Raw genomic sequence first — 17,703 nt, forward strand, 5'->3', positions numbered from 1 at the left:
ATACACTGTAACAGGCATTTTTTAGGTGTTTCATATACATTAATCCAAATCAATGGATGCTATTATTATCCCTACTTTTATAGATGAGGAAACTGAGACAAAGACAGATTAAGTAACTTGCCCAATACCAACACAACTAAGTGGAAAAGCCACAGTTTGAACCCAAACAATCTTTTTCCAAAGCCAAGACAATGATAACATATGTGTAAATGTGGTAATTTGGATTTTGGAGGGGTAATTTGGATTTTATGAAAGCAACAGATAAATCTAAATGTAGAGTATGCACATTCCCTGCCCCCTTTCCCCTATCACCTTGGTATTGTCTCCTTCATTTGGTGGTAGCTCATGTAGTTAAACTAAAAATAGAGCACTAGTCAAATGCTTGAATTTGTTGCAAATCCACTTATTTAAACACAACATACTGGAAAATTTTAGTAGCCCAATTTCTGTGGCATTTTTTACCCCAAAACTTAAGAGTAGAAATGTCACAATATCCATCTATAACCACACTGTGGCAAAGTTCTCTTATTTGACCTCTATCAGGAGGGACGGTGGTGAGGAGATAACTCTCCTCCAAGGTAAGAGAAACCCAAATAAGATGGTAAGTGTCGTGCGAGGGCATCAGAGAGCAGACACACTGAAACCATAATCACACAAAACTAGTCAATCTAATCACACGGACCACAGACTTGTCTAACTCAATGGAACTAAGCCATGCCCTGTGGGGCCACCCAAGATGGGCGGGTCATGGTGGAGAGGTCTGACAGAATGTGGTCCACTGGAAAAGGGAATGGCAAACCACTTCAGTAATCTTGCCTTGAGAACCCCATGAACAGTATGAAAAAGCAAAATGATAGGATACTGAAAGAGGAACTCCCCAGGTCGGTAGGTGCTCAATATGCTACTGGAGATCAGTGGAGAAATAACTCCAGAAAGAATGAAGGGATGGAGTCAAAGCTAAAACAATACCCAGGTGTGGATGTGACTGGTGATAGAAGCAAGGTCTGATGCTGTAAAGAGCAATATTGCATAGGAACCTGGAATATCAGGTCCATGAATCAACGCAAATTGGAAGTGGTCAAACAAGAGATGGGAAGAGTGAATGTTGACATTCTGGAAATCAGCGAACTAAAATGGACTGGAATGGGTGAATTTAACTCAGATGACCATTATATCTTCTACCGTGGGCAGGAATCCCTTAGAAGAAATGGAGTAGCCGTCATGGTCAACAAAAGAGCCCGAAATGCAGTACTTGGATGCAATCTCAAAAACGACAGAATGATCTCTGTTCGTTTCCAAGGCAAACCATTCAATATCACGGTAATCCAAGTCTATGCCCCAATCAGTAACAATGAAGAAGCTGAAGTTGAACAGTTCTATGAAGACCTACAAGACCTTCTAGAACTAACACCCCCTCCCCCCAAAAAAGAAATGTATTTTTCATTATAGGGGACTAGAATGCAAAACTAGGAAGTCAGGAAACACCGGGAGTAACAGGCAAATTTGGCCACGGAGTACGGAATGAAGCAGGGCATAAGCTAATAGAGTTTTGCCAAAAAAACGCACTGGTTATAGCAAACACCCTCTTCCAACAACACAAGAGGAGACTCTACACATGGACATCGCCAGATGGTCAACACCAAAATCGGATTGATTATATTCTTTGCAACCAAGGATGACAAGCTCTATACAGTCAGCAAAAACAAGACCAGGAGCTGACTGTGGCTCAGATCATGAACTCCTTATTACCAAATTCAGACTTAAATTGAAGAAAGTAGGGAAAAACATTAGGCCAGTCAGGTATGACCTAAATCAAATCCCTTATGATTATACAATGGAAGTGAGAAATAGATTTAAGGCACTAGATCTGATAGAGAGAGTGCCTGATGAACTATGGAATGAGGTTCATGACATTGTACAGGAGACAGGGATCAAGACCATCCCCATGGAAAAGAAATGCAAACAAGCAAAATGGCTGTCTGGGGAGGCCTTACAAATAGCTGTGAAAAGAAGAGAAGCGAAAAGCAAAGGAGAAAAGGAAAGATATAGCATCTGAGTGCAGAGTTCCAAAGGATAGCAAGGAGAGACAAGAGAGCCTTTCTCAGCGATCAATGCAAAGAAATAGAGGGAAACAACATAATGGGAAAGACTAGAGATGTCTTCAAGAAAATTAGAGATACCAAGGGAACATTTCATGGAAAGATGGGCTCGATAAAGGACAGAAATGGTATGGACCTAACAGAAGCAGAAGATATTAAGAAGAGGTGGCAAGAATACACAGAAGAACTGTACAAAAAAGATCTTCACGACCCAGATAATCATGATGCTGTGATCACTCACCTAGAGCCAGACATCCTGGAATGAAAAGTCAGTGGGCCTTAGAAAGCATCACTACGAACAAAGCCAGTGGAGGTGATGAATTCCAGTGGAGCTATTTCAAATCCTGAAAGATGATGCTATAAAAGTGCTGCACTCAATATGCCAGCAAATTGGGAAAACTCAGCAGTGGCCACAGGACTGGAAAAGGTCAGTTTTCATTTCAATCGCAAAGAAAGGCAATGGCAAAAAATGCTCAAAGTACTGCACAATTGCACTCATCTGACATGCTAGTAAAGTAATGCTCAAAATTCTCCTAGCCAGGCTTCAGCAATACGTGAACCATGAACTTCCTGATGTTCAAGCTGGTTTTAGAAAAGGCAGAGGAACCAGAGATCAAATTGCAAACATCTGCTGGATCATCAAAAAAACAAGAGAGTTCCAGAAAAAAACATCTATTTCTGCTTTATTGACTATGCCAAAGCCTTTGACTGTGTGGATCCCAACAAACTGGAAAATTCTGAAAGAGATGGGAATACCAGACCACCTGACCTGCCTCTTGAGAAACCTATATGCAAGTCAGGAAGCAACAGTTAGAACTGGACATGGAATAACAGACTGGATCCAAATAGGAAAAGGAGTATGTCAAGGCTGTATATTGTCACCCTGTTCATTTAACTTATATGCAGAGTACATCATGAGAAACACTGGACTGGAAGAAGCACAAGCTGGAATCAAGATTGCTGGGAGAAATATCAATAACCTCAGATATGCAGATGACACCACCCTTATGGCAGAAAGTGAAGAGGAACTAAAAAGCCTCTTGATGAAAGTGAAAGAGGAGAGCGAAAAAGTTGGCTTAAAGCTCAACATTCAGAAAACTAAGATCATGGCATCTGGTCCCATCACTTCATTGGAAATAGATGGGGAAACAGTGGAAACAATGTCAGACTTTATTTTGGGGGGCTCCAAAATCACTTCAGATGGGTATTGCAGCCACAAAATTAAAAGACACTTCCTCCTTGGAAAGAAAGCTGTGACCAACCTAGATATCATATTCACAAGCAGAGACATTACTTTGCCAACACAGGTCCGTCTAGTCAAGGCTATGGTTTTTCTAGTAGTCATGTATGGATGTGAGAGTTGGACTGTGAAGAAAGCTGAGTGCCAAAGAATTGATGCTTTTGAACTGTGGTGTTGGTGAAGACTCTTGAGAGTCCCTTGAACTGCAAGGAGATCCAACCAGTCCATTGTAAAGGAGATCAGTCCTGAGTGTTCTTTGGAAGAAATGATGCTAAAGTTGAAACTCCGATACTTTGGCCACCTCATGTGAAGACTTGACTCATTGGAAAAGACTCTGATGCTGGGAGGGATTGGGGGCAGGAGGAGAAGGGGACGACCAAGGATGAGATGGCTGGATGGCATCACCAACTCGATGGACGTGAGTTTGAGTGAACTCCAGGGGTTGGTGATGGACAGGGAGGCTTGGCGTGCTGCAGTTTATGGTGTCACAAAGAATCGGACCCGACTGACCGACTGAACTGAACTGAACTGAAGAGAATGTAACATATATCATATTTAGAATCTTTCAGTCTAGTATTGTCGGCTGCTGAGTAAGAAATGTAGTCTTATGTGCATAGTTTTCACTAGCACAGCCTAGTAGAGTATACTACACCATCAAATAAATACATGCTTAGTCTAAAATTTCAGCAGAATTAAATGAGTCCCATCTTAAGTGGGCCATCTTGCCCATGAAACCTGAACCCTGACAGGAAAACTGAATAAATTAGGCCTAGGTTGCTTGCTAAGGAGGCTGTATTATATCCAGGAATTGAGAGACAGATCACATCCCTCTTCACTTAATGCAAGATACATGGCCCTGTTCAATCTTTAAAAATACTGAGAGGTGAGAAAAAGATGAGATTTGATCTAAGTGACATTTTCATTATTGTTGCTGTTTAGTCACTCAGTCCTGTCCATTTCTGATTCTTTGCAACCCCATGGACTGTAGCCCACCAGGCTCCCCTGTACATGGGGTTTCCCAGGCAAGAATGCTGGAGTGGGTTGTCATTTCCTTCTCTAGGGGATCTTCCTGACGTAGGGGTTGAACCCATGTCTCTTGCTTGGCAGGTGGATTCTTTACCACTGAGCCACCAAGAAGTGCAAGTGACACTACTTGATCTTAATTGGAGATGTCAAAAGAAGCATATAAAGATCATATTTCCCAAAGGTTCTTTAATCTGTTATAACATGATAATAGAAAACAACCAACGGTACCAGTGTATTCTTCAGAGTGTATGCTCTCACTATGCGACTCAAACTATTTCTTCTGCCTGGTTTATTTATACAGCATGGTTTACAATATTCAGTGCAAACAGTGTATTTTATTTTTTTAATATAAATTTATTTATTTTAATTGGAGGTTAATTACTTTACAATATTGTATTGGTTTTGCCATACATCAACATGAATCTGTCACAGGTATACACGTGTTCCCCATCCTGACCCCCCCTCCCTCCTCCCTCCCCGTACCATCCCTCTGGGTCGTCCCAGTGCACCAGCCCCAAGCATCCAGTATCATGTATCAAACCTGGACTTAACCCTGTATGCGAGACAGCAAAAGAGACACAGATGTATACAAACAGTGTATTTTAATGCCTTCTGAAGAGAATACCTGAGTCTGGACACCTAAATGCTGCCAGGATAATGATAAATGGCTAAATCATCTTCTTCTGACATGAATAGCAGCACTGATTCAACAGTGAGAAATGTTGTTTAGCAGAGGAAACAGTGAATGTTAACAATATGTTGTAAATATGTCCTGGAAAAAATACTGACGACAGGTGCAAGCAATTTTCTGTGTGGAAACTCAAATATAGCTGTAATGACATGTGATAGAACAGCAGATGTTTCCTAGAACAAGTACCACTTCCATCACTAATGCTTTCCTTATTTTTAAGCCACTTTCACTGACTCACAAAAACATTTATTTGTTTAGGGTTTAAAAACAGATGTAATTAAAATGCAATGCAAAATGATCTTTTATTGAAATATGTTTAATTTCTGTACATGATTTGCTAGCAAAGGGAAAATTGCTTTATTCTTTAATTAGGTCCAAATGCTAATGTCATTATACTCTTGCTTGGTAAAGCTTTGAGCTTTCTTGTTTTTGACCAAATGATTTAAAAAGATATCATTCTTCTACTACAATAGTTATGACTATGAAAATTAGGTTTTTAAAAATATTCACTTTATATTTGAAATGAACTGAATTTTTATGAGAATTAATGCCATTGAGCCTCATCTATTTTTATACTATTAGGACCATGCAAAAGATTTCAGTTCACAGACATCCTTATTTATAGACCTTTGTACCTATAAGAAGGGATGGGGGAATATTTTCCAGTTTCTGGGACTAGGAAGGAGTCATGTCTTTTTAAAGAAGAAATAATACAGGAAGAAAGAAATTAAAACTTGGCTGCTTTTCCTCCTCTGGAGTTAGGGTACTGTGAATAAGATAGTGTCAAGTAATTTGAGGAGCTCAGAATATAGATGAAGATGTGCCAGAACACAGAAAGATATCCTCGGGTTTTGAAACAGATGGGAGAAACAAAACCATTTTACAAAGTGAGAAAAGTCAGGGTACTAAGAACAGCATAAGGTGGTGAGGAAGCTGAAACAAGCGTATTCTTAAATCTTTAGTTAGTTTTTAAAGAAATTTGTTTATTTTTCATTGGAGGATAATTTCCTTACAATGTTATGTTTGTTTCTGCCAAATTTCAACATGAATCAGCCATAGGTATACATATATTCCCTCCGTTATGAACTTCCCTCCCACCTCCCACCCCTCTAGATTGTCATAGAGCATCAGGTTTGAATTCCCTGCATCATACAGCAAATTCCCACTGAATATCTATTTTACATATGGTAATGTGTATGTTTCAATTTTACTCTTTCAATTCATCCCTCACTCTCCTTTGCTTTGTTCACAAGTCTGTTCTCTATGTCTGCATCTCCATTGTTGCTCTGCAAACAGGTTCATCAGTATCGTCATTCCAGATTCCATCAGTTCAGTTCAGTCGCTCAGTCATGTCTGACTCTGCGACCCCATGAACCGCAGCACGCCAGGCCTCCTTGTCCATCACCAGCTCCCGGAGTTCACTCAGACTTGCTTCCATCGAGTCCGTGATGCCATCCAGCCATCTCATCCTCGGTCGTCCCCTTCTCCTCCTGCCCCAAATCCCTCTCAGCATCAGAGTCTTTTCCAATGAGTCAACTCTTCGCATGAGGTGGCCAAAGTACTGGAGTTTCAGCTTTAGCATCATTCCTTCCAAAGAAATCCCAGGGTTGATCTCCTTCAGAACGGACTGGTTGGATCTCCTTGCAGTCCAAGGGACTCTCAAGAGTCTTCTCCAACACCACAGTTCAAAAGCATCAATTCTTCGGCGCTCAGCCTTCTTCACAGTCCAACTCTCACATCCATACATGACTACTGGAAAAACCATAGCCTTGACTAGACGGACCTTAGTCGGCAAAGTAATGTCTCTGCTTTTGAATATGCTATCTAGGTTGGTCATAACTTTTCTTCCAAGGAGTAAGCGTCTTTTAATTCCATATATATATGTTAATATATGATATTTGTTTTTCTCTTTCTGATTTACTTTGGTCTGTATAATAGGATCTAGGTTCATCCACCTCATTAGAATGGACTCAAATGCATTCCTTTTTATGACTAACATTCCATTGTATATTTGAACCACAACTTCTTTATCCATTGATCTGTTGATGGATATCTAGGTTGCTTCCATTTCCTAGCTATTGTAAATAGTCCTGCAATGAACATTGTGGTACACATGTAATGTTTAATTATATTTTCCTCGGGGTATGTGCCCAGTAGTTGGATTGTTGGGTCATATAGTAGTTTTATTCCCAGTTTTTTAAGGAATCTCCATGATGTTCTCTACAGTGATTGTATCAACTTATATTCACACCAACAATGCAAGAGGGTTGCCTTTTCTCTACATCCTCTCCAACATTTATTGTTTGTAGATTTTTTGTTTTGACTAGTGTGAGGTAATACATCATTGTAGATTTGATTTGCATTTCTCTAGTAATGAGTGATGTTGAGCATTTTTTTCATGTGTTTATTAGCCATCTGTAGGTATTCTTTGGAGAAATATCTGTTTATGATTGGATTGTATGTGTTTCTGTTATCAAGCTCTGTGAGATGCTTATTTTTGGAGATTCACCTTTTGTCAGCTGTTTCATTTGCTATTATTTTCTCCCATTCTAAGGCTTGTCTTTTCACCTTGGTTATAGTTTCCTTTGCTGTGCAAAAGATTTTAAGTTTAATTAGGTCCCATTTGTTTATTTTTGTTTTTATTTCTATTATTCTAGGAGGTGGGTCATAGAGGATCTTGCTGTGATTTATATCAGGAGTGTGCTGCCTATGTTTTCCTCTAGGAGCTTTATACTTTCTGGCCTTACATTTGAGTCTTTATTCCATTTTGAGTTTATTTTTGTGTATGGTGTTGGGAAACAGTTTTAACTTTATTCTTTTACATGTAGCTGTTTAGCTTTCTCAGCACCACTTATGGAAGAGGCTGTATTTTCACCATTGTATATTCTTGCCTCCTTTGTCAAAGATAAGGTGCCCATAAGTGTATGGGTTTATCTCTGGTGTTTCTGTCTTGTTCCCTTGGTCTATATTTCTATTTTTGTGCTAGTACCATACTGTAACTTTTTAATACAGTCTGAATTTAGGAAGGTTGATTCTTCCAGCTCCATTTTTCTTTCTCAAGATTGCTTTAGCTATTTGGGATCTTTATGTTTCCATACAAATTGTGAAATTTTTTGCTCTAGTTCTCTAAAAAAATTCATTGATAGTTTGATAGGGATTGCATTGAATCTGTAGATTGCTTTGGGTAGTGTACTCATGTTCACTATATTGATTCTTCCAGTCCAAGAACTATATATATATATCTCCATCTGTTTGTGTCCTCATTGATTTCTTCCATTAATATCTTATAGTTTTCTCCATGCAGATTTTTCATCTCTTTTGGTAGGTTTATTCCTAGGTATTTTATTCCTTTTGTTACAGTGGTGAATGGGATTGTTTCCATTATTCCTCTTCCTGATTTTTAACTGTTAGTATATAGGAATGCAAGGGATCTCTGTGTATTAATTTTATATCCTGCAACTTTACTATATTCATTGATTAGCTCTACTAATTTTCTGGTGGCGTCATTAGGATTTTCTAGTATAGTATCATGTCATCTGCAAACAATGAGAGTTTTACTTCTTTTCCAGTCTGGAGTCATTTTTATCACTTTTACTCTCTGACTGCTGTGTTTAGGACTTCCAACATTATGTTGAATAATAGTGGTAAGACTGGGCACCTTCTCTTGTCCCTGATCTTAGGAGAAATGCTTATTGTTTTTTCACCATTGAGAATAATGTTTGCTGTGGGTTTGTCAAATATGGCCTTTATTACGTTTAGCTATGTTCTTCAATGCCTACTCTCTGGAGAATTTTTTTTTTTATCATAAATGGATGTTGAATTTTGTCAGAAGCTTCCTCTGTATCTATAGAGATGACTGTATGGTTTTTATATTTCAATTTGTTAATATGGTATATCACATTGACTGATTTGTGTATATTGATGAATTCTTGCATCCTTGGGGGAAAGCCCACTTGATCATGATGCATAATCATTTTAATGTGTTGTTGAATTCTGTTTCCTAGAATTTTGTTGAGGATTTTTGCATCTAAGTTCATCAGTGATATTGGCCTGTAATTTTCTTCTTTTGTGGCATGTTTATCAGGTTTTATTATCAGGGTGATGGTGCCCTTGTAGAATGAATTAATGAGTTTTTGTTTGAAATTTTCTGGAAGATTTTGAGCAGGATCAGTGTTTGTCCTTCCCTATACTATTGGTAGAATTCACATATGAAACCATCTGGCCTTGGGCTTTTGTTTGCTGGCAGATTTTTTTTTTTATTACAGCTTTGACTTTTGTGATTGGTCTCTTTACATTTTCTATTTCTCCGGGTTCAGTTTTGGAAGGGTATACTTTTCTAAGAATTGATCCATTTCTTCCAGATTGTTCATTTTATTGACAAATAGTTGCTCATAGTAGTTCCTTTTTTTTTTAACTAGCCAAAGAATTTTATTTATCTTTGTCCCAAACTTTATTTTTAGGCTTCTTCAGCTTCATGAGCTGCAAAGAATGAATTGTATATAAGCAAAAACTGAAAAGAGCTGCAATGACCAGGGGCTTAGGCTTAAAAATATTAGAGATCTAGATTTTATCAGATCCATAAGCAAAATTTTAAAAAGCAGTCATAATATAAAATAGCAGCTCCCAGTAACTTCTTCAAGATTTATCTTCTTCAGAAGTTAACTCAATTCAGTTTGCTTCATTCTTGGAAGCCTCATCAAAATTCTCCACAAGATCTGGAACTTCATTATCATCCTCCTCTCCAGTGGCAAGTGATGATTTTCCATCCACAGATTGTTTGGGCAGAGCTTCAGCCAGTCTCCTTAAACTGGTGAGACTGTCGGCACCAAGCTGGTTTAAGATGCTGAGGAGCATTTCTGTCAGTTGCTTTGTCTCAGCGTGGCCCGTAATGGTGAAAGTGTTTGCTGCCAGAGATGCCTGAACTTTAGGGTTGTTAAAGTGGATCACTGTTCCTTGATTTGTGAACATATTCACCTCTTCAATACCAGAGATATTGTTTACTCCCAACTTCTTTAAAGAGAACTGAAGTTTTTTGTCATCTGCTGTAGCTGTTCTATGAACCACCTTCTTTCTATGAGCAGTTCCCTTGTTGGAGCAGAAATGGGGCCGTGCAGGGGACTAGGGTTGGTGCTCAGGTGGTCTCAGGCAGACCAGCTGAGGTCCTCATAGTAGTTTCTTATGGCTCTTTGTATTTCTGTGTTGTCTGTTGTAACTTCTGCCTTTTTATTTCTAATTTTATTTACTTGAGTCATCTTCCTTTCTCTCTTGATGAGTGTGGCTAATGGTTTGTCAATTTTATCTTATTAAAGAAACAGCTTTTAGTTTTATTGATCTTTGCTACTGTATCCTTCATTTCTTTTTCATTTATTTCTGCTCTGATCTTTATAATTTCTTTCCTTCTACTAACTTTGGGGGTTTTGTTCTTTTTCTAGTTGCTTTAGGTGTAAGGTTAGATTATTTATTTGATATTTTTCTTATTTCTTGAGATAGGCTTGTATTGCTATAAACTTCCCTCTTAGTAATGTGTTTAGCGCATCCCATAAGTTTAAGTTGTCTTGTTTTCACTATCATTTGCTTCTAGGTATTTTTTATTTCTTCTTTCATTTCTTCAGTGAACTACTGATTATTCAAAAGCATATTGTTTAGCTTCCATGTGTTTGTGGGTTTTTTTTTTTAATAGTTTTTTCCCCCTATACCTGATATTTGATTTAGGTCATGCCTGAAGAAAGGCAATGCCAAAGAATGTTCAAACTACCGCACAATTGCACTCATCTCACATGCTAGTAAAGTAATGCTCAAAATTCTCCAAGCCAGGCTTCAGCAATACGTGAACCGTGAACTCCCTGATGTTCAAGCTGGTTTTAGAAAAGGCAGAGGAACCAGAGATCAAAATGCCAATATCTGCTGGATCATGGAAAAAGCAAGAGAGTTCCAGAAAAACATCTATTTCTGCTTTATTGACGATGCCAAAGCCTCTGACTGTCTGGATCACAATAAACTGTGGAAAATTCTGAAAGAGATGGGAATACCAGACCACCTCACCTGCCTCTTGAGAAATCTGTTTGCAGGTCAGGAAGCAACAGTTAAAACTGGACATGGAACAACAGACTGGTTCCAAATAGGAAAAGGAGTACGTCAAGGCTGTATATTGTCACCCTGCTTATTTAACTTATATGCAGAGTACATCATGAGAAACACTGGACTGGAAGAAACACAAGCTGGAATCAAGATTGCTGGGAGAAATATCAATAACCTCAGATATGCAGATGACACCACCCTTATGGCAGAAAGTGAAGAGGAACTAAAAAGCCTCTTGATGAAAGTGAAAGAGGAGAGCAAAAAAGTTGGCCTAAAGCTCAACATTCAGAAAACGAAGATTATGGCATCTGGTCCCATCACTTCATGGGAAATAGCTGGGGAAACAGTGGAAACAGTGTCAGACTTTATTTTTTTGGGCTCCAGAATCACTGCAGATGGTGACTGCAGCCATGAAATTAAAAGACGCTTACTCCTTGGAAGAAAAGTTATGACCAACCTAGATAAGCATATTCAAAAGCAGAGACATTACTTTGCCGACTAAGGTCCATCTAGTCAAGGCTATGGTTTTTCCTGTGGTCATGTATGGATGTGAGAGTTGGACTGTGAAGAAGGCTGAGCGCCGAAGAATTGATGCTTTTGAACTGTGGTGTTGGATAAGACTCCTGAGAGTCCCTTGGACTACAAGGAGATCCAACCAGTCCTTTCTGAAGGAGATCAACCCTGGGATTTCTTTGGAAGGAATGATGCTAAAGCTGAAACTCCAGTACTTTGGCCACCTCATGCAAAGAGTTGACTCATTGGAAAAAACTCTGATGCTGGGAGGGATTCAGGGCAGGAGGAGAAGGGGATGACCGAGGATGAGATGGCTGGATGGCATCACGGACTCGATGGACGTGAGTCTGAGTGAACTCCGGGAGATGGTGATGGACAGGGAGGCCTGGCGTGCTGAGGTTCATGGGGTCACAAAGAGTCAGACACAACCCAGTCACTGAACTGAGCCAGAGTATGGCTACAGGGGGAGCTCAGACAGTCTCTTCCCAGTAGTAGGGTAGGAAACTCAGGCACAACTACGAAGACATATGATATCAAACACTGTTCAAATTAGCAACTGAGAGGCCCAGTGAAGAAATGGGTGTGAGGCTTTCTGTCAACACCAGTCACAGTAGAGTTTTTGAAATAAAAAGACCCAGTATGAGAAATCAGGACAGAAGAAGTGTCTCCTGTATCCATTAACAAATTTTTTTTCCTACAAACTATGTCAAGGACTAACCAGAGCTCCTCAGTGGAGATAGACATCTCATTGGGGGAGCCACCAGAATCCCTGAGCTGCGTCAATCATTCAGCATGGCCATCTTGGGAGTAGGAGCCATCCCCTGACTTCCCCTTTGGGAATGGGGACAGTCCCACTTCTAATAACATTTTGTTTGCAGACTGGACATAGACCAGGGTTTCCTTTTGTCAGTTTGGAGCTCAGTGGCTGGTTGACTTATATTTGAAGCATTCCACCTTGCTGTTTTTCTCAAGGTGGATAGTTAAACTTCCTTGGTCCCCTTGGTTTGTCTTGATGTTGCAAGACATGGCTGACAGTTATGGCCACCAGTTTAGCATGAGCTGTCGCCTGTCTGCTTTCACATCAGGTTCTCTCTTCTTCCTTGGCTTGATCTCAATTATCAGATATCCCAAAGGCCACCTCTAGGATCTGGGGCATTGGGGTTTGTGGGTCTAATTGTAGTTTTTGGAGTTTCCTCCAGAAGGCTATGGCACCCCACTCCAGTACTCTTGCCTGGAAAATCCCATGGACGGAGGAGCCTGGTAGGCTGCAGTCCATGGGGTAGCGAAGAGTTGGACATGACTGAGCTACTTCATTTTCACTTTTCACTTTCCACTTTCATGCATTGCAGAAGGAAATGGCAACCCACTCCAATGTTCTTGCCTGGAGAATCCCAGGGACGGGGAAACCTGGTGGGCTGCCGTTGATGGGGTCATGCAGAGTCGGACATGACTGAAGCAAATTAGCAACCTTCAGGAATGGAAAGATCAAAAGGCACCACAAGCCATCCCTGAAAGAGGGTTGGATTTTCTTTTTCTTCCTGGGTCATTCATTTAACCTCTTCATAGTTAACTGGCTTTTTGATACACTTTCTCATCCCTTCTAATACACATTGATTGGATCATGTACTTCCTGGATTCTGTTCCCTCCCAAGAATTATAATTCTAATGGGACTTCTGATTTGGAACTGTGTCTCCATCCACAACAGAATATTCAGGTTAGTCTCTGGCAAGCTGGTCACCATGCCCCTGGGCTGCTGTCTTGAGCCTGTTTTTTCCCAAGAGTACATCAAGTAGATAGGACTACTAGAACATTCAAGTTAAATCAAATGCCAGAATTGGGACTGAAGCTATTTCAACAAACTTACTAGGATCTTCAGAAAAATCAGCACAATCTCTGTTTGCATTGGGTTAAATCAGTTAAAGAGAAAGGCACATGTACTTTGATTGTTGCTTCACCAGGGCATATTTTTCCTGATCCTGGGTGATAGGAAGTTCCACTAAGTTACTTTTCAGGGACTAGTCTCTCCTTCCTGGGGTAATGAAGGGTATAAATGGATATAGGGAATGGAGTTTGGGATTGGTCAGAGGGATCTGGAGAAATAGGTGACTCCAGAGAAGTAGGTGGCTCTGGAGAAGCAGGGGAAACTTGGTTTCCTGCTCCCCCTGAGAATTGGGGAAGATTGGGAGGGTATAATCTAAAATGTTGGGAGTGCTTTCTGATTCCCCAGTCTTTTGATTACAAGAGCCTCGTAGAGCAGGGTTTTGGTAAAGGACCATGAAGGCTTGGAATATGAACCCCAGTCCAATTCCCCATCTTGTGACAGTAAAGATCAAATTGTAAGACAGTATTGTAATTCAGAGACCCATTTTCAGGCCATTTTTCTCCATCCCCCCAAACCTATATGAAGGCCTGGCAATAATGTTTAAAGTTTTTCCCTTTCAGTCAAGTTATTTAAAATTTTTTTTCCAGTTTTTAAGGATATATTCCAGAAGTGTTTCATCTGGCTTAGAAGAGGATCCTCCCGTGTTGAGTAACAGTACAGAGAAAGAGCACTCTTAGAAATGAAATTCATCATCCTGGAGACATTTTACCAGGGGGCTTTTTTCAGAAGGGAGTTGGAGTATCCTCTGAGTTCCCTTCTCACCCAATGGGGTTTTGAGCATTCTCCACTCTCCCATCACCTAACCAGATATTTCTGGTCATCCTTATCTCTTGCACAAGGGGTCCTCAATAAGGGACATTTGAACCAGTGTCAGTGTTTTGCCAGGACTCTCCTTGAGGGAGATCTGTTATCTATATAATGCTTATGTCCTAGAACAATTTTCTCACAGTTGAGTTGTAGACCTCAAGATTGAACATCTTTAAAGCCTAGGATGTGGGCTGCTTGGAATCAGCCAATCCAATAGGTAGTCTGTAAAAAGGTATGAGCTGTCAAGGCCTGGCAAAGAAGGAGGTCCTTTATTTCAGATACAAAAGGAACTCCTGTAGGAATTGGAGTTAGGCATAATGGAAAATGCCATGGGTGTCAGAACCTGAAGGTCTAGAGGTGGGAGTATTCCCACAAGGAATTTTTTGGACATAAAGTAAGGTGAGAAACTAGACAGCAGATGATTTAATCTGACACAGGCAACAGCGAGTTTGGATAGCACTTCCCATATAATTTAACATACCAACTCAATTAATTTAGGATGTCTGTTTGAGAGGCTCCAGGGGCCCTTTGGAGTACCTAAAAGTTAGCTGGAGGTCAAAATAAATTTTATTAGAATTTTATATCTGGGAAGTATGTCAAAATTTTCAAAAATTTTTAAAACACCCAGTCAAATAGAAACATAGGTTGCTGTGAAACAATTATTCCTTGAAGTAAGGTGAAAAAAAGATTTCAAAAGTAAATACAGATCCCTTAAAGGTATAGAAACACACAGTGAAGTGAAAGTTGCTCAGTCGTGTTTGACTCTTTGTGACCCCATGGACTGTCCATGGAATTCTACAGGCCAAAATACTGGAGTGGATAGCCTTTCCCTTCTCCAGGGGATCTTCCCAATCCAGAGATCGAACCCAGGTCTTGCACATTGCAAGCGAATTCTTTACCAGCTAAGCCACAAGGGAAGCCCAAGAATACTGGAGTGGGCTATCCATTCTCCAGGAGATTGTCCCGACCCAGGAATCAAACCAGGATCTTCTGCATTGCAGGTGGATTCTTTACCAACTGAGATATGAGGTAAGCTCAGAATCTGTTATCAGAAGGAACATTCCAGGAAAACGCTGTTCTCTTATGAAAGAGAAAACAAATCTACTCCTGCATCAGCCTATCTTAATAAAATCCATTTACCTAAATAAATTAAATAAAATTCATTTACCTAATTCCAACTTTAGAAAATCCTGACCACATAAAAAATTCTTTTCTCAGTGTCCCACTTCCACAAACCTTCTGCCACTTTCTGTAGCCATACTTTATCTCATTCTTTCCATTTAGAAATAACCAGCTTTAGGACAGAATCAACTTTTTTCCTTTAACAAAATATATTTCCATTCCTCACACCTCTTTTTCTAAAACCACACATCCTACTTTACTCAAGCAACCAGGAACTGTCTTTCACATTAGCATTCTATAGATTGGTAGAGAACATCTCAAGGTGGCACCAAACAGCTTTAGTTTCTCTCTCACAAAAAAACAAAAGTAAGTAAATTTAGACCTGCTTAGCAATTCATGTTCCCAATATTTTTTTCCTATTTGAAATGGTCTGTATATTCAATGAATTCTTATCATTCACCTTAATTTAGTTTTGTTACCAAAATTTGGAGGGACCATTTCAGATGCATGTTTTCAAAACACAATTATTCCTGTAGAATTTACCAAAAAGCCATTATCCCAGTTATATTTACTTAAAAATTTAATCACATCAGGTTATTTTCCCTGTTGACAGATTTCATAATAAAAACAATATGCACTTATTGACTTTCCATAACCCTAGTTACAATGAAAGTATTACACTTAATGTTGATGGCTCTAAAGACAGGTCTGTGTTAATAAAGTCCACAAGCTTAAGCCAGACAAGCAAATTTCTGTAGAACCAGAGATCTCATAGTTTTCCTGCTTGTATTTAAAATGGCCCCCTTTCCCCTCCCTTCAGTCTAGGGGACTACAGATGAACCAAGCCATTCTCGAGAGCCCAGACAGAATAGTTACATTGCAAAAGTAGAAGAGAGCTTTTGTAAGCTCCTCCAGCTCAGGTAGGCATAGGAGGCAGAAATTGCAAAGGCATAGTAGGCAGAAATGCAAATTTTCTTTTCTTTTTGTTCTTTAAAATCCTACCAAGAAATCAAAGCTGGAGTCTCAGGCAATGTAGGTTGCATTTGTATTTCAAACTTTAAATGGTCCCCTGTGCCCACAATTTTGGCAGAGTCTTGCAGGAACAGTTGGACAGACAAAACTACATAAAACAGACACCAGTGACAAAAACTTAGATACAAACACTGTTTAGTGGGGGAAGGAGAAGGTAGGACCAGGAGAAGGAGAAGTAGCATTGACATGTATACACTATCATGTGTAAATGGATAATTAGCTGTAAGCTGCTGTAAGCTGCTGTAAGCTGCTGTAAGCACAGGGAGCCCAGCCTGGCATTCTCTGATGACCTAGAGGGGTGGAATGGGGAAAGGAGGATATTATGTATGTATTTATGACTGATTCATGTTGATGCGCTACAGAGACCACACAGCATTGTAAAACAATTATCCTCCAATAAAAATAAAAAAAGGCACAAAAATTTTTCATAATAAAGGGGATATGAGTGCAGGTATAAGGATCAAGGGAAAGGTACAAAGAAGAGGGACAAAAAAGACTGAAAAAGAGAAAGAGAAAGCAGTAAAATAAAATAAGACTACTGGGTTTCCCCAATATCTCAGTTGGTAAAGAATCCACCTGCAATGTGGGATACCCTAATTTGATTTCTGGGTCAGGACAATCTCCTGGAGAAGATGGGCTACCCACTCCAGTATTCTTGGGCTTCCCCTGTGGCTCAGCTGGTAAAGAATCTGTGTGCAATGTGGGAGACCTGGGTTTAATCCCTGGGTTGGGAAGATCCCCTGGAAAAGGGAAAGGCTACCCACTCCAGTATTCTGGCCTGGAGAATTCCATGGACTGTATAGTCCATGGGGTCACAAAGAGTTGGACACAACTGAACGACTTTCACTTTTCACTGGGTCAATAATACTTTCAGGTACTACATGATATGAGATTTAAACCTCTAATGCTGTCATAAATCTGTCAGGGAGAGCCTGCTGGACCAGGGTCTGCACTGTGTAAGGAGAGCCTCTTTTACCTCTGCTTGTTGCCCATCAAGGTGAGCCATTGCCAACCAGGGGGAGCATGGTCTCACAAGCTGAGAAGACTGATGCTTGACATCCACTCTCTTGGAAGGAGAGGGTAGAAATAAGAGAGGACAAAGAGAGAAGTAGAGAGATATTAAGGGAGGGAAAAGGACAAAGGGAGGTGAAAACATTGCCTAAATATGGGTCTTGAGGCCCCAAGAAGTGAGGAAAGCAGACTCACCAGATT

General features: G+C 39.9%; 1 protein-coding gene across 1 annotated transcript; it reads right to left on the reverse strand.

Moving 5' to 3' along the window:
- Window positions 1-9,706: 9,706 nt before the first annotated feature.
- On the reverse strand, window positions 9,707-17,497 carry LOC120881606 (transcription factor BTF3-like). The gene is made up of 2 exons (XM_040265311.1): window positions 17,468-17,497; window positions 9,707-10,141 (listed from the first exon to the last, which is right to left on the reverse strand). The coding sequence occupies exons 1-2, from the start codon at window positions 17,495-17,497 to the stop codon at window positions 9,725-9,727; spliced, it is 447 nt and encodes a 148-aa protein (XP_040121245.1). The 3' UTR covers window positions 9,707-9,724.
- Window positions 17,498-17,703: the final 206 nt, after the last annotated feature.

Source organism: Oryx dammah, unplaced genomic scaffold, assembly GCF_014754425.2.
Source record: "Oryx dammah isolate SB20612 unplaced genomic scaffold, SCBI_Odam_1.1 HiC_scaffold_23, whole genome shotgun sequence".
NCBI classification, from domain to species: domain Eukaryota; kingdom Metazoa; phylum Chordata; class Mammalia; order Artiodactyla; family Bovidae; genus Oryx; species Oryx dammah.

Excerpts from the sequence above, each read along its gene's own strand:
- LOC120881606 (XM_040265311.1), bottom strand. The coding sequence starts at position 17,497 with ATGGCTCACCTTGATGGGCAACAAGCAGAG. Across the intron at positions 10,142-17,467 it reads TTGATGGGCAACAAGCAGAG|GGAACTGCTCATAGAAAGAA; the intron begins GTAAAAGAGGCT and ends TGCTCCAACAAG.